The 18,235-nt window shown below is 35.0% G+C and overlaps 1 protein-coding gene across 1 annotated transcript; it reads left to right on the plus strand.

The window, feature by feature from the left end:
* Positions 1-2,069: 2,069 nt before the first annotated feature.
* On the plus strand, positions 2,070-17,086 carry LOC128998211 (protein NipSnap-like). The gene is made up of 5 exons (XM_054424235.1): positions 2,070-2,334; positions 11,319-11,501; positions 14,032-14,200; positions 14,808-15,075; positions 16,505-17,086. Exons 1-5 carry the CDS (start codon positions 2,270-2,272, stop codon positions 16,651-16,653), a joined length of 834 nt encoding a protein of 277 aa, XP_054280210.1. The 5' UTR covers positions 2,070-2,269; the 3' UTR covers positions 16,654-17,086.
* Positions 17,087-18,235: the final 1,149 nt, after the last annotated feature.

Below are 18,235 nucleotides of genomic sequence, written 5' to 3' on the forward strand. Positions count from 1 at the left end.
CAGGTCATGTGTTGCGTTTTGCTTTCATTTAGGCAAAGCTTATTTGCTTTGAACCACGTCTTGGTTTTCTCGAAGGACTATACAGCCTTGACCCTGGCTTCCTTAGGAGTGCTTGCATCCGCAAAGATAGTCGTGTCGTCCACAAAAAGCAAGACGTTGTCTAGCTGCCCGAGGTCGTTCACCATCACCAAGCCACACAGGGCCCAACACAGATCCCTGGGGCACGCCATGTTTAACCGGCAATGGTTGTGAATTTGCCCCTTTTACTGCAATTATCTGTTTTCGATTTAGGAGGTAGGATTTAAAGGCAAGCAGTGCTGGCCCCCAACGCCATATAGATGTAACTTTTCTAGCAGTTGAATGTGGGAGACGCAATCAAAAGCTTTGCTTAAGTCAGCTAGGGTGAGTGCAACTGAATTCCCCTCTTCGAAAGCATCGACTACCTTAGTGACAAGTTTAAGAACTGCAGTAGTTGTGGTTCTACCGCTCCTAAAACCATACTGTGAGTCACTAAACAGACCATTTGTTTCAAAGTGTTGAACAAGCTGTGTTTTCATTATAGTCTCATAAATCTTTGGAAACATAGGCACTATGGAAATTGGTCGATAGCGATAGCTTCCTGCATCTTCAGGGTTGCCCTTTTTTAAAATGGGTACTGTTTTAGTAACTTTTAAGACATCAGGAAAAACCCCATGGGACATACAAAGATTAAGTACTTTTGCTAGGGGATCAGCAATAATGTCCGCAACGTGTTTCAGCACAATGATGTTTAAAGCCATAGATATCCTGACTAGTTGTGTTCTTGAATTGTTTGATTATTTTAATGATATTTTGAGGCGTTACATAAGCCCAGTTATCTAGAGTTTATAATAGGCTTGTCCGGTATTTTAGTTCCAGTATTTACATCACTGTCAGGGTTTACTGAGTCAACAATTTTGTCAATTTCCCCCAGAATATGTTCATTGAATTATTTGAATTCATCAGGATTTGCGGGGCATTTAAGAGTTGGGGTTAGCTTAGAAACACGATTTACCAAATTCCATGCCCCCTTGCACGGATTTTTCGCAGCTTCAATCTCAGTCATGTTTGCAAGTTTCTTTGCCTCGTCCACCTTTACTCTATACTACCTCTATACAACAACTATACAACCTCTTACTTCTAATGTGTACATTAGAAGCTTAAGTACCTATTTTGATCTATTACCTCAACAGCATGCTTATGTTTATCGTTAAAAGCCAAGACGAGTTTCCTCATTTGATCTAGGTCAGGTGTGTGTGTCATGACTTACCACAGATTAGCTCACTCTTAGTAGTTGGTGAAGGTTTAGGCTTAAGCTTAGGCTTACGTAGGCACTATTTTTTTTAGGAAAGACCTGGTCAAAACAGTCCATAAAAATACTGAAAAAGGAGTCAAAAGCTGACATTGAGTCATTGGTCTGAATTTCTGCATTCCAGTCTTTACTTAATAGAGATAGCCTAAGATAACCAAACTTATTTTCACAAACAGGTCTTAACAGAAGTCACACAGGTCCTGGTGTCAAGCGAAGTTGCAAAAGTATTCAAGCATACAGGGCCACGTGTATGAGAGCGATTCGTCACAAAGTCCATGACTTTTTAGCACAAAACCGAGTTCATGCGTCCTTATTTCATCTTGATTTAGATAGATTGTGATAGATATATATCTATTCTAGCCAATTTTCACTCAGACATAGAACATCAGGAGACACATAATTTATAAATAAAGATAGCAGATTTGTTTTGGTAAAAAGAATAAAAAAAATGATTTAATATTTAATAAAAAGATCGGGCAAGTAACATAATTTGTTTATGTTTAAAAATCATGCCTTCTCTGTTCAGTTTCCTCGGTACATTGTCATGTATGTCACGATAACTATAATACTCTTTGGCTTCATTCTATGTTCGTAATGTTCCTGACCCCTGGCTTGAACGTGACTACATTTTAAAACCGGCAACTATGAACATCTGTTTACTAAACACATGATTTGTTATTGTCACCTCCTGGCTTGCTCCTTGGCAAAGAAAAGAAACTAAAAGAAAAAAAGTTTATGCATAATCAACTAATCAAGCTGAAAACTAGTACTTTGGACTTCTGTCAAAAAAGTTGAAATTCTTTTCTTACTCCAATTTGTTTTATTGTAAAAATATTTAAAATTAGCAAAAATGAGCAGTTGAATTAAGTGTTAGGGTATCTCATAATCTAAGTGACGCATAACATCATAAAACTTCAAGAACTTACTTTCTTTAACAATATGGCAATTTCATTAAAAGGGGTTAGTTTAATTTCTCAACGATCAGTTCAGCTGTCTCCCTTCAGGTAGGCAAATGATTATATTAATCAATATGAAAAGTATAATAATTTACTTAACTTATAGGTTTAGTTCTTAGCAAATAACTTTGGAAAACAATTTTATTAACTTGCTCTACTTCTACTTATTTTTTGTTTACACTTCGTAAATAAGTTAATATTAAGTTCACCGGTGGTCTCAATTTCAGACTACTGTCAAGTATTTCTCAATTTCAGTCTCAAAATCTATGTTAAACTCTTGCCTACAGTATTTGAAACAAAATTTCTTGTTTGCTATATTTTTAAACTCAATAAGTTACTGCTAGTCCAGCACAACTTCCAGAATAGGCATCGAAAGAAGTTTTAAAATTATAACCCACTAAATTAGTCACTTTCGCAGTATATGGTGTTAAAAAGTTGGGTACAGTTTCTGAACTGGGCTATGCTAATATCGATTGAAACTATCGAATTGAAAATACTGATTAATATTTGATAACTTATTTTTAAATATATCTATTATAAAATTAAACTACCTATCATAACCTAACCTAACCAACCAAATTTGCTGATGGTGAAAATTTTCATGAAGGTTTACTAATAAAATCGATAGTTTCAATTGATATTAGCATAGCCCTGTTAAGAAACTGTACCCAAAAAGTTGGTGCATAACGTAAGTGATTTTATGTACCGTTTGACAATGTGGTAACTTTATCTCTATAAGTGCTATATAGCTTCATTTGGCTGAGCCAAACTGAGTGGGTTACCTGATAACTTCCTCTTCGCCAAGACCAGCTATGCCGGATCGGTTATGTCATAGGCCTAATAAAAAAATAAAAAAAAACAAGGAATGACCTATTTGATAGATCAGCTAAAATAGCTGAATTTACTGTGCTGGTCAGATCTTAAAAACTAAACATAGGGTGAGTTGTATTACCGGTAATTGCAAAGTGCACTAGCCTAACTATTGGCTCAATTGATTCAATAGGTCGGCCTGATATTCTTCATAACTAAGGAATGAATTTTAAGCTGGATATTACAGCTTCATTTTACAATAACTTATAGACAATATAATTATATGTACAGCACACAACATTATGCGGAGCTCTTAAGTTACACTTTTGATCCTAGCTCCATGTTAGAGCTCCGCTTTTGACCTGGCTAAATTAAGTATAACTTAGCTTGTTTTTTGCATTTATGCAATGTTGCATTTTGTAAGAAAATGAACCAAAAGCTATTGAATCAGGCAGCTTAATGTTAGGCAAAACCATTAGGCCTAGAAAGTAATTGAAGTTTTGTCTTCAGTCCATGCAATTCTTCTTCAAATATAGATTACATCAAGTATGTCAAGGCCTATAAAGTTTTTATCAACCTATCATCAGGTCTTAAAAAAACATTGAATATAGGCCTATTATTCTTTTCACAGATTAGTCAATGTATGAATGGCCTAAAGTAGACTACATGACACATAACTCACATTAAACATTTGACATTTTTTTGAACTTAAAAAAAAGAAAGCTTACATTATGGCTGGTGATAGTCAGGGTCCTATTGCCTCAGAGTCCTATCGATTGTCAGAGTCGTATCGCCATCCGTTTCAACAACCTTATTTATTTTTAGTTTTTAAAAGTTAAAATTAATGTTGAAATGTTTTCATGCAGGCTAACTTATGTGTGTTGTAATCTTACCGTTCTGACAAGTAGGCCTATGTGAAGAGATTAATATGCATGTGTTTCATGTTTTTTTTTTACCTTGTTATGTGTAAATAATTTAAAAATCATACAGGCTAAAAAATGAATAAGAAATCATTACTCTGCCAAGTTATAAACAAGAATGGTATTTTGCTATTCTTACTTATAGCCTAATTCCAATCATCTAAGCCTATCTGAAAATAAAGTCAAGTTGATACATGATATAATACTATTAGCAAGTAGGCTAATTGGTAATTGAAGGAAAATGCTCTTAAGTACAAATATGCCACCAAATCACTGGTTGCTGCTATAAAATATTTTTGTTTGAAAGCTGTTATGTTAACAATAAAAAAATCTATCGAGTACTTTATCGATCAGGTTCTTAAAGTACTACCATACCCAAAAATCGTCATGAAGGGAAATTGAATGTTTTATAGGTTTAATAAATGTCCTATCCGTTAAAAAAATGGTTTCACTTTATGTTAGTTTTAACATGTCTTTATACAAAGATTTTTCTTTGCTTAATATTACGTTTTATAGAGAAAGAATGTGAAAATCCACACACTATTTTAGAAATAATGACGTTTCATATATATTTCTATCGACCAGGTTGTTAAGATACTCCCATACCCCAAAACCTTAAGAAGAGAAATACCTAGAATCTTTTATAGGTTTCATACATGTCTTAACCCTTTCAGTGCTATGAAACGATATATCGTTGTTTTAAATAATCTCTAAGGGATGTAGAGAGGAAGGTTATTTTAACAAAAAGTAGCAAAACGGCCATTGGTGACCTGTATGTTCATAGGATACACTAACAACCACTTAGCTAAAAGATTCGCCCAATCTGATGATTTCGAGGTGTAGCCTATGTCTAAACCAAGGATTATGAACACCTCACTATGCCCCAGTGGTTGTAGTATATCGCTACAAACACACAGGTTACCAATTATTTGCCACACATGACGGGAATCGAACCCGAGCAGACGAATGCCACTGGCCAAGTGACACACACCCTAGCCTTCTCGGCTATCTGTGCTTGAAGACTGAGGAGTCAAAAACCGATATTTAAGCTGACGCCACAGATTGCAAACAGATAGCGCTACAGATGGTTGTTCAATGCGTTACTAGGTAGCAGCACTAGTTAGTCACTTTAGTCTATTTAGATGATATTTTTCAGCTGAAACACAACAGTGATCATAAATGCGTTCCTGAGACTTTGCTGCAAAACATTATTTTCCCTATAATGGCTATATTATAATAACCTCGACCAACTAAATCAAAGTTAAATTCAATATTACATTATAAACTATATGTCTTTTGATTTTATGAGATTTTGGTTTCAAACAATGCTATCAGAACATAAAAATGTATAGGAAAACCAGGAAAAATACAACAAAACTAAGTTTTATTTATAGTTTACTACAAATAGGCCTACCTGGATTTATCTGTGTTATATATTTTCTTAAATTGTCTTATTATTCAAAATTAGCCTAATTAATAAAATAGTGACAACATTACAGTTAAAATTCAACAACAGGTAATGGAATTGAAAGGCAAACAAAAAAGTCTTACGAAATACTAATTATTGGCCTAGCACTGAAAGGGTTAATCGCAATTTTCATTGTGTCCTATTACACTTCAATTTAATTAATAGTAAGTTTCATATTTTATAGTAGGCTAATAAAAAAGTTTTATCGTCTTTTAGATTTATTATGTTCCCTTGAACTTACCTTTTAGTTGTATGTCACGTAAGTTTACCAAACGGTCACTGTTGTTATCGGCCGGCCGTGTCTGCTACAACCAGTCACGTCTGCTACGCCGGTCATGAGGTAAAAATACTAAATGACGGTAATACATTTTTATATAAATATATACTTATATAAAACTGATGAAAAAATGTATTCACATCTCACAATAGTAAATTCATTATTTTAATATATATTTCCAATGATTATATTTTAGGTATTAGGTATCAAATTATGATACACTTCCAGCTTCAACACCATTTTCTAATTTTTAAAGGTTAAAATTATTAAATCGGGAAATAAATACATGTTATTCCTTTTCATTCTTTATTTAATGAAACATTCTTTCAGTAGTTTGCAGAATATGTCTTAAACTCCTTTTTTTGTGGGAGGTAAAGTTAATGTGACCCGTCCGTTCTCCATCCCTGTTATGGTTGGCCCTACCTACTGGAAATGTTTATTTTTTAATATACAAATGAAAATTGTGCTCTGCTGCTGCATTTTAGTGTCCCCAACAATATGTGAGACTAAACTATCAATAGTTTAAGTCAATTTGAAAATTTTAATTTAAAAAAACTTTCCTTTAACCTAATTTTCCCAATTGGTGGTGTTGACCCATACAGTTAAAGAACTTAATAGATCAAAGCTAAAGGAAATGGGAAATCTTAGAATGAAAGAATTTGTGAGAACTGTCCTACAGGGTAGTAGATTTATGGAGTTGATATGCAGTAGAAAGACCAATAAGATAAAAGTAGGCTAATGGTAAAAACCTTTAGGAACTAAAAATTTTTAATTACAGAAACTTTTAAATTGTGTGAGGAACGTTTGTGATAGACCTATAGACTAAGAATAATGTGAGTGTTAATCAAGCAAAAACAAAATTGTATTTTCAGTAAATATGGTCTGGTTATGTGATAGCATTAATAATATTCTATTTTACACCAGGAACGGAAAATGAGGTTTTGCAGGGTGGAAATGATATGAAGTATATGTCTGAAAAGTAACAAAAATCACGATGTATAAAACAATTCTGCCTAAAGCTTAAACTTAATATTTTGCAAAACATATAATATTGAATACTCTTGCACCAGCAAACCTGAAGGCAAAGTCAATTTTAATAGCAGAACAAATTTTACTCATTAAATTCAGGATATTATAAAATAGACTTGGCTTAATGAGTATGGTACTTAGGTTTTCTGATACAAGGAACAAAAAAGCTGGTCACAATACAATCTTTAAATCTTGGAATGAATTTAAAAGTGTTCCGTTCCAATTTCACTGACAGCAATTAATTGATAGCCTATATTCTACGTAATGTTACCCTAGAAGACAACATATTATGTTTTGGGGTACAAACCTCCCAAAAACTCTTTTCCTAGGATTAGGTTGAGCTAGTGTGCTACTACAGTTAGCCTAAATAGATGTTAGTTTGAATGTTTGATTCAAATTTGGATATTAACTGGATATTTCTTATGAGAATATCTACCCAAACGGAAAAAATCCAGGTATCCCTACGGTTACATATGAGCAAATTAAATCAAACACTACTTATTTTTGGCATCATAACACTCTAAAATGAAAACTACTTATAACCTTGACCTAAGTCTTACCATAGGCCTAAAGATTACGGTAAAGCTCTTCCCTAGAGAAAAATTTACTGAAATCTAATCCTTGAACAAAACATTGATGCCGTACTGCAACTTAGCATTTAGTTATTTAAGTTGCTAGACATCGAGAACAACATGTACAGTAGACTCCCTCTTATCTGGACACCTTTAACCAAACATCGGTTTAACCGGACTACACTCTGAAGAAATGACATCTCTTTAACCGGACAATTTTTATTAGCACATCAGTTTAACCGGACTAGATCGGCAGGAAGTGGACGGTAGACTACTGAACAACTCTTCTAGTAGGAAAGATTTGAGACCAGTGATAACGTGTCTAAATACAATGCTTTCCTAAATTTAAGTCAAATACTGTATATAGTATACATTTAAACGGTCCATTTTAACGAGTTTTTGGGGACGTCTGTTTAACCGGAAAACTTGTTATCCGGACTGGCCTCGGTCCCGAGAAGTCCGGATAAGAGGGAGTCTACTGTACGCCTAAATGTAGTTGCAACAAATCTTTGGTAGTAATATATGAAAATGGTTAAGTTAAGTCTTTTTGTTCAGAGCTAAGTTATTTAAGTTTTAAGTAAATAAAATAATTTCTGATTTTAAGTCTTTGGATGGAAAGTTGTGTTATACATAGACCCCTAAATTTTTTTTTTTCAGGAATGAGCTTGTAAACAACTGAACAATGCTTTCGCTTGTAGTTAATTGATTTTACCAATGCAAAAAACAGTTTAACCTTTCAGAGGTCGCATTGATTTTCAAAACGGGAGAGGGTGCACCCGGAGGTTACTTCCAGGTTGATAAAAACAAACATTTGTTATGTAAAATTTGTATTTTAGTGCATAAATTAAGTTTTATTTTTAATTTTAAACATAAAAAATGTGTTTAGTGAACTCTTAATTATAAAATAACGTAATTTAGATTTTATAAATGTAAAATTAAACTAATATTCTATCAAATGTTCTAACATAAAAGTAATATGAAGAAATCTTTTAGAAGAATATATTAAAGAAGTTAATTCAAATTTTACCACAATGTCCTATAATGTGGTTTTAGATGATAACACTCTCAATACCTGATGTTTTAAGTAATTTAACATAATGGGTATCTTAATACTAAATGACTCTGTACATACGTCGTTCGTGAATCTCCCTTTCAGCTCGGCTAAGAGTGTTGCAATTTGAAATTAAACATCTTCGCTTATCTTGTAAAAACTATATATTTACTAAATAATGCCATGAATCGTAAAAAATAATTATTTACAGTAATTGTTTACACGAAATAATCAACGCACACACTAAATTAGAGGTCGCATCACGGAAGTTGCCTCCAGGTTGTATAAGAATCGGCAGAGCGCACACGAAATTTACTTCTAGCCTCTTTCAAAACCGAACAAAACCAATAAATATAAAATAGTAGGGGTGAGTTTAGACCTTCACTCGATTCTAGGAATGAGGTGTACAGTGACACTCACACTGCTGACACCACTCAAAATAATATAATCGCGAAAAATAAAACATCCCTGGAGGTTACTTCCGTGATGCGACCTCTGGAAGGTTAAAAGTCAAATTCCATGGTGTAATGTGCTTTCTGACTACGAGACTATTTAAAACTGAAATTTTGATTATATCTTTACTTGAATTTATATTTTGAATACCGTACCGGTACTGGCTACAAGCTCTGAGATATTACGTTAATGTATTATTACAATAAAAAAATATTTAATATATGCTTGAGCTGCTAATATTGTTACTTGTTTGTCAGGCAGTTCATATTTGCCTGTTATATCTTAATAACTGTGCAAGCTTATCTCTTATATTACATTATGTAAGACATGTGATATAAAAACATCACACTGGATTTATTGAGCTGTGGGTAGTATCTTACTGTTTATGCGTTTCACTCACTGTCTTATCAAAGCACTTTCATCTGAATGTCGATTAAAAGTCCTATCACCCTGTGAAAACACATAAAACATTGATTGACATAATTTAAGGTTTTAGACATTATTGCATGGAAAGTTTAATGGGCTAAGACTATTATTTATTTTTAAAAATATCCATACTTTACTCATTTTTTGTGAGAGGCCTACATGATAGCGGAATAAATTTCGGTGATTAAAAAATTCAAGGCTATATCAGGGAAAGTTCTGCCTGTAGAATATGTATAATTCTCAGCCCCTAATCTGAACTAAGTTTATATTGCGTTTATGATTTGGCCTATACCTGTCAATGATTAATGGACACTTTTTGTCTCAAACTCATTTCCTACAACTTCAAAAATTTTATTTCATGTTAGGAATTGATTTACATTTGGAAATTCATTGCTTTACTATAATTTCAGAAGAAAAGTTCTAGTACTGTTGTTATCATTATAGTTTGAAATAAGATTAAAGCCAGAAACAGAATTTTGTCTTCATCGCACTTTAATGTTAACATAATTTTGAGATTTTAAAAGTCACCATAGCTATGAAAACCACCCTCTAAATAAAATGTGACGATGTCTATTGCTAATTTGTAATGTGCTGAACGACGGAATAAATGCCTTATTAATGCCTTAATGCTACATTTATATTATAAGCCTTCTTTACTGTAACCTAACTCAATAGTCATTTTATAAAAAAGTGGCCCTGAGTACCAGTTTATCATTTTAAAAGCTTCCAAATTTGACCCCCTCTGTAGTAGGCTATTTTGCACCTAAGGAACCAGATGACCACACTGATAGACTTATCCCTAGACTTACTTACTTGTAATACTTGTTGTCTTAATCCTTGACTGAAGTATCCTGGATAGATTGTGTCATTATACTAATATTTACAAAATTTACTACTTACAAAACTTACTATGCAAAATTTCTAAAATCTTTTAAACTTAGGCTGTGGTATGCGTGTCAGTTAATTCAACCTTGCATTAGCTGATTGTTAGGCAACTCCTCAAGACTGTACAGGGGCCTATTTGTGATCAAGCTCTTCAACTCGGTCTTGAGAACACTGTACAGTCGAGGTTCCTTTCGCTGTTTGGCAGGGAGTTGTAGATCTTTATTGCTGAACGAGGGTATCTCCTTAAGGCGTGGCTTAAGCGGCTATATAGGTGGACCCTTCTTGTTCCATATTCATGCCTATCACCAGACCAGTGATCACATGTCTAAAAACAATGCTCTCCTGAATTTAAGTCTATTATCACAGTGAACAATCCATTTTAACGAGTTTTTTGGGACGTCGGTTTAACCGGAAAACCTGTTATCCGGACTGGCCTCGGTCCTGAGGAGTCCGGATAAGAGGGAGTCTACTGTAGTAATTTAGATCAGCGCAATCTGTAGGTAGCTCACATCAACTACTAAGATTTTTATAAAAAATCTAGCTACAAATTTAACATGGGGATGGAATGTCTAGTTGTTGTATTAATAGTCAAAGCCGACACGCTGGACTCACAAGGAAACTACGTTTGCTCGCATCGACTGACTGATAAGAACTGATAGTAAAGATGTGTTTGGCCTTACCAGTATGTTACGTTTACATTATATCGATTCAATTCTTGTTCCATTAACCTATTGTTTTAATCGAGTTGAAGCAATACCACGTGTATTTCTAAACCCTTAAGTTCCAACCTTCGAAGAATCAGGATGTAGAGGGGCCTCTCTGGTGAGAGCTGCCGGGTGCCTCATAGATGGCTCTGTAAACAATGTATTTGCTTAGTGGTAAATAAATTTCTTATTCTCATTCTACGCCACAAAAACACTAATGATGTATGTTTTGTCTGTGTTGCTAGTGCTTACTTGGAATGATTCAAAATCTCTATAATTGACCACAGTAATGGGTAGGCCTATACCATTCACTACTGTTAACACACACCTCACTGCAGCCTAAGAATCAATCCACTAGTTTATTTCAATACCAGTTCTTGGTTATTCCTAGTTTTCTACTGTAACACAAAATCAACCATACATTTGGTTTGTCACAGACATTTGGTCACGAGCTCAGCCCTAGGAGATGTCAGCGAAGGATGGCTCAGTAAGCTGCTGGTTCGTAAGATCGAACCCACCAAAGAACCTCACTCTCGTATGCTGTCCGATAAAGAGGTCATTTATGAACTACAGACTCACAACGTTCGACCAGACTCCACTTCCAAATACCTCGATAATTAGTAAGTCATACAAATATAACTAAGTTCATAAAATTAAAATAAGTTCTAAAACTTAACAATCTAAATAAAATTGGACCCTTATCTTACTAACCCTTTGCGGTCATAAGGCCACTACGTGTGGCCACGAGTTCCATAACGTGACAAGTTGCAATATATATACTGTGTTGATACCGATACCTACAAAATTGATTCTCGATTTTCGATTCCGATACTATTTTTTAATTGTTTTACCAAATTTTCTGAATGGATTGGTTTATACTACACCAACGGGTAGTATAAACCAAAGTAAGTCCTTCCATTGAGCATTTCTGAGGTAATGAGGTGTTTTTCAAGTAAGAAAAAAATTATGCAGCTACGATACATTCCAGATAGCCAATTTCCAACTAACTACCTACTATATTAAAGATAAATGAAGAGCTAACAAAAAACCAAAAATAAAATAATATTTTAGAGGTGTGCTAGCTTGGCATTTTCAGTCAAGCCAAACTCGAGGTAATATCGTGATCATCGCCAGCGGTCGTTGAGATATCATCTGATCGTCTTCAGCGATCACTGTAAAATATGAAATAACTTCCTAAATTACGGAAAAATCATCACTGTCTATCGCGATCGCAGAAAAATCATGAACGTCTCCCGCGGCCGTGTATACATCATCATCAAATTCTGCGGTCAAGGAAACGTTATCGTCGTCGTCCACGATCGCCGAAACATCATCGTCGTCTCTCACAGTCATGGAAACGTCGTTGTCCGCAATAGCGGCAAAATCATGAACATTACAATCATCGGCAATCATCATCGTCTCCCGCGTTCACGGAAATGTCAGTCATCATCCAAGATAGCGGCAAAATCATGAACATCTCCTGCGGCTGTGACGGAAACGTCATCGTAGTCTTGTGTGTTTGCAGCAATAGCGTTAATTTTCCAATCACGGGGTTGTCACAGGTATCGGTATCAGAATCGACTTTGAAGATCGATTCTGTAACAATTAAATTTTTTAATATTCTTAAGTATTTCTAAACAAAATTATATTTTGTGGCCAAAACTGATTCAAAAACAATAAAAATGGTTCATTTACAATAAAATTTAAATAAAAGAAAATCATATCCGAATTATATATTTTACAAGTTACATGAATATTGTACACTATTATGCAAATTACCAACTATCCTTTGTCAATTTAGTGATAAGGAGAAAAAAAACCTGTCTAATATATAATATTAATTTCAAAGCTTAGTACTTGAAACCAAATAATATAAAGTAGTATTGTATATAAAATAAAATAAAATGCTGATATTCCTCCAAATCTTCAAACTCAATCAAAATGGAAAGGTTGTCATCTCCGTCAACTGTAATAAATCCTGTATGGTATCGGATGTTAGGTAGCTTTTTGTGGCTATTCAAAATCATAAATATAAATTTATTGAAATTTAAAGGCTTTAAAAGGACTAATGCTCAACACGAGCTGATAACTGAACTCACTAATGAAAAACAACGGCTTGTGGTTGTCTCCAGATGGTTCCGATGATTGTGGAGGGAGAGCATTATTATTATTATTATTACTACTACTACTATTATTATTATTATTATTACTATTCTTATTATTATTATTATTATTATTATTTGTCAAAGGAGCCAAGGTACCCAGACGGCTACCTGGTACCCATTTAATTAAACATAGCCCGGGCCCCATAGTGTCAGCTGGAGCTTGCGCACCAACCTTGAACACCATGGGTGGATGACTTAAGGCCATCAAGCTAACCGGCTGCCAAAGCAACCATTCGGAAAGAGGGTTACCCCTTTAATCCTAACCAGGGACACCGGTTACTTGGTCGCACGTACACTCCAAATGGGTTCCACCAAGGCCGAAACCCTTAAGGATCATAATGGAATGCCCTGAACGCAACACAGTGCAAGCAACACTCGGGACCTATCTAATCCCTGACAGGCCGAAACCCGCCATCAAATATCTCTGGGAGGGAGAGCAGCACATCCCAAGCGGAGAGAATTGAAAACAAAATTACAATGCTAAATAATTTGAAGAGAAACAGGGGGCCACTATGGGGTGGACAGCTGAGCTGAACAGGAAGCATGTAGAGGGCCACTACGCGTGGCCCGCCCAAGCTGCTGAGCTACCAACGTTAGCGCTGACAATGTTGAGTCATTAAACAAAATGAGAGGGCCAGTAAGTGTGTTCATCCAGATCTATAGGGAAAGAAAAGAGAACGATAATTATAACGGATCAACTAGATCTCTTTTTAAACCTTGCTAAGTGGGAGGTTGGCTACAAAATCCATTGTAAATCAAATCTAAAATAACAAAGTCCTACCATTTTGAATCCACCCATACCATGTCCCTATAAAAATATTTATATCATGTGCAACTTCCACGGAAGAAAGTTAGCTAAAACACATTAAGCCAAACTTCAAATCACTTCAAACTTAAACTTCAATTTTCAAATCTAGTGTTGCCAAATCGATCGTTAAAGACTAAATGAATTGATTTTATAAAAATTAATGATGGTTTGCCACAGTGAGAAAAGCGTAAAGATGATTCTGTCACGGAAGGATGAGTTCAAATGTGACTTGGTGGCCTCGTGGACAGTGCAGGTGGGTGATCTGGACCAGGCGTTGCATCTGTGGAGGTATACCGGGGGCTTCTCTAGCATCGACAAGTGTAACAATCTTCTGGCAGTGGATAAGGTGCGGCTTACTGTCAACCTTTAGATAACTAAATACTAAGTACAGTTATTGTTTAAGAAGTATAATATAATGATTTGTCCCAGTATTCTGAAAGCAATATATCAAGATTTATCTTGGTATTTCGTTGAAATGAGCTATTATTCTTAATATGCCATCATTCCTTTCTGAACTTTTACGGTACTTAATTCAAAGAAAATACTTTCACTATTTCCTCTTTTTGGTAATCATCTTGTAACAGATCTATTAATATTTTTGTAAAAGTCATTTTTTCAACTTCAGTGAGAATGAAGGAGTTCCCTACAAATAATCGCAACCATTCTTTTTTATTGGCAAAATGTGTTTTTGGAGTACTTCCGCAAAATAGTACGGCATAGTGATAGATACTTTGGGAATAAGCAAAATAAATTTTTGTCACAATTGAGATTAATCTAATTAAATAAACAACTTAGGGTAATCTTACAAAGGCTATTTCTGTGTAATTCCCAGTTGGCCTATACGGTTTGAAGGCGGAAAAAATAAAACTGTGCTGGAGATAACACTAACTAAAACCATAGATTTAAACTTTCATGTGCCTACACAAATTACTTACCCAATCAGTATAATTCAGACTTATCAGCAACTGTTGACTGAGAGGGGCAACTACCTCAGGTCTCGTCATCTACAGTACCTGCTGGCATTCAGTTACTGGCCACCAATCTCGCCTCGCAAGGGCAACAACTTGTACGAGATCCGCAGCTACAGCCTCAAGCCGGGCACTATGATAGAGTGGGGAAACAACTGGGCAAGAGCCATCAACTATCGCCGCAACAACGATGAACCCTTTGCAGCCTTCTTTTCCCAAATTGGAAGGCTTTACAATGTTCATCATATTTGGTGTAAGTAGACTTTATACATCCTTGTGAGTCAGTCTTAACACTAGAGATTAAAAGTTTTTTAGCCAAGTTGTTTCTGGTCTTAAAGCTTGAGTGTTTAACATCATGTCAGTTAATAAAGCCAATCTTTTATTATTGTAGAGTTGCCACGAGGCATGGAAGCGTGAATTTAGGTGACCACGAAAAAGTGGGTGAACTATGCGTGAATTACTTCTTTGGACCATGAATTTTCAAAATCATAAATAATAATTTAACATATATTTTTGCCAAATAAACAAATCCATATTTAAAAAAAACCCTGCCGTCTTGAATGCATACTACCTGCATACTAAGAAAATTTCCAATTATCACAATGCAAAGTGAATTTCTTAATTTATTATTCTCAAACTGGATACATTTTTTACTTTAAGATCTTTGCTAATAAACTATATTGTAATATTTTAAACATTGTTTGTGTCTGCAGTGTAATATAATTAAAAATAACTTATTATTTGAACTTAAAAGCTACTAATTGCGTTTTCTTCTTCTAAGGTTTGAATTTATCGTTATATTTTCTCAAAATCAGATTTATTTTTGATTAATAATCACATTGTTTTATCACACACAAGCTTATTTTTATGTATATCCTTTTTTAACTGTGGAATTTAATTAATAGAAACACACAAAACAATTGTCTCTTAAATGTACAATTCTTAGCTAGGCAACACTCGTTTGGGGGTGAAATTGCAAACTGCCTATAATTTTTTAAGACCAATGAAAAAATCCTTGAATTCTGCATGCATTTTTTTACTTCACTTTGGTGGCGACCCTGTTCGTCTTATTTGCACAAACTGTCTGCAAAGGTTGCACAATCAAAATTGTAATTTTGCCACTATCACTAAAGACCATAGTGTCTCTATGATTTTGGGAGATAGGTAATCACAATGCCACCACAATCAGTGGAAAATAATCTTCATGCCACTGCAGTGTGTACTAGTGTGTCATGTCCTAGCTTATTACCTGCATTTGACTGCACTAAGGACTTGTTACCAGCTTTATAAGTGTTAATGCCTGTTTATTTCGTATAGAGTTTGTCCACAAGTACTGTGACTCATCAGATAGAACAACTTTAACCATTTTTATGGCTTATTCAATAGTGCATTCACATTGGCTGTTCATGTCCGTGACTTCTCTCAGCTAATTTAAAATACGGTGAATGTGAGTTTTAACACTTTCGATGTCATTCAATTTCGTATGCTGAATCAGGCGGTGAAGATAAAACTGATTAAGATTCTTGGTAACCAATGTAGTCTCGGTCCCATCAACCTCGGTTAATCGAGAGTGTACTTTACAGGAATATGTAGTATTTATTTACTAATAAGACAGTATATTACAATATTATACCCATTAAAATGACTTGATTCTCATGAATAAGCTTTTGTGAATGTTGCAGGTTATGAGAACCTGCAGGCTCGTAAGGACACTAGGGAAGCAGCCTGGAGGTCCCCAGGCTGGGACGAGTGTGTCGCCTACACAGTTCCTCTCATACGAGAGATGCACTCACGCATCATTGTGCCCACCTCCTTCTCTCCCACCCAATAAGTCTGTATTTTTATATTGGCTCGTTATTCCAAAAATATTCATTTTATTTCTTTATATATCTTCCAACTATTCAATTATATCATATGTTTAAAGTCATTGAAAGAAGTTGTGATCAAAGCAACGTTACATTTTCTTTAGATGTAATTTTTATCTGAAACAAATATTGTCAGTCAGTACAGTTGCACAAACCAGTTATCTTTAGTATTGTTGTGGTTCTATTGTTTATGGTTCTTACTTTGTTGTTATGTACAATAATTTTGTTATGCTGTATAATAAATACATATTTTCTAGGATAAACTATCTTATGCATTTTTAATTAGTGCTCATGCTGAACTTAGTTACTTTAACATACTCGTATGCGTTTGTATGTAACTATGTATAGTTATCATGACATCAAATTTGTATATTCAATAAAAGTTTTATTTTCTCATAAGTAATTATTTTTTGTGCAAGTTTCACTAACTGTTCTAGGCTATGTCTTTGATTTTTTATTTTGATTTAAAGGGATTAAAACTAAATAAACAGAGTTAAATCATTGGCTTAGTAGTAAAAATGGAGTACTATCTCATAAAACTGTGGTTTATTAATGTAATAATAGAATTTTTACAACAGCTCTAAACAGTGGGGAATTGTGACTTATTAGGCCCCTCTTTCACAATACGATTTCGGTCGCCCGACCAAATTCCAATTGTGAACCAATGGATGTTATAAGCGCTCACTCACACACCAACAGTCGAACAACGACGACAATCGGTCGGCGTGCAGTCGTCCACTGCCATTGTGATCCACGACTGTCGCCCGATTCATTGGAACATATTGGCGTACGTAACCAAATGGAGGTTGGCCCACACACCTATATTTTGTTGGCAGTAGCCCGTTCTCAGCAGTAGTTCTTGCTGTGTTTCCTTGTAGTGCACTTGGCATATACTGCTTCTGTACATTGGAGTGAATAGTGACTAACATTGAAACTTACAATCATCACGTCCTTTAAAAAGAGTGTGGTATGCTCTTGTGGGTTCCCTATTTTGATTAATTAGTATACACCTATGCTCAAACCACGTGAACGAGCACCGTCCATATCGTTAGTTTTAGTGTCTTTTTTTTCAATTCAATGTCCTAAGGACATTTTTTAGCGTGAAAGTAGTAAATCTAGCACTTTTGCTAGATTCAGGATCCATTGTTTTACTATTTTATAAATGTAACCCCTCTTGAGATTGTTGCGCAACGATTACACTCGTACACTGCTGCTGAGTACCTGCTTGTTTTACCGATAATGTGTCGTTGTGTGGGCAAGGACCGCTCCACCGATACAATGTGAGTTTTAGTGAGTCGGTGGCTCAGTCGGTAGCGTCGCGGACTTCGGGCCCAAGGCAGCGATGTCGTGGGTTCGGATCCTGGTCACTGCCGGTAACATTTTATCAGTACAGTTCACCTTTGTACTGTACCGGCTCACTCCTTGCTTTGCTGTAAACGATCCACGCACGGGCGCTTAGTCTATGTGGACGGGCAAATGCAAGGTTAAAAGAGGCCGCCAACCTCTTAAAAAAAAAAAAAAAAAAAATGTTCTTGGTGGCATGATGTC

Source organism: Macrosteles quadrilineatus, unplaced genomic scaffold (assembly GCF_028750875.1).
Source record: "Macrosteles quadrilineatus isolate MER2022 unplaced genomic scaffold, UCM_ALF_1.0 Scaffold_7__1_contigs__length_78375512, whole genome shotgun sequence".
In the NCBI taxonomy this organism is placed as follows: domain Eukaryota; kingdom Metazoa; phylum Arthropoda; class Insecta; order Hemiptera; family Cicadellidae; genus Macrosteles; species Macrosteles quadrilineatus.

What these genes read in the sequence shown, in the direction of transcription:
- LOC128998211 (XM_054424235.1), top strand. Translation starts at nt 2,270, where the DNA reads ATGGCAATTTCATTAAAAGGGGTTAGTTTAATTTCTCAACGATCAGTT. An exon ending in GTTCAGCTGTCTCCCTTCAG is followed by an intron (nt 2,335 to 11,318) that starts GTAGGCAAATGA and finishes GGTTTGTCACAG; the next exon opens with ACATTTGGTCACGAGCTCAG. An exon ending in TCCAAATACCTCGATAATTA is followed by an intron (nt 11,502 to 14,031) that starts GTAAGTCATACA and finishes GGTTTGCCACAG; the next exon opens with TGAGAAAAGCGTAAAGATGA.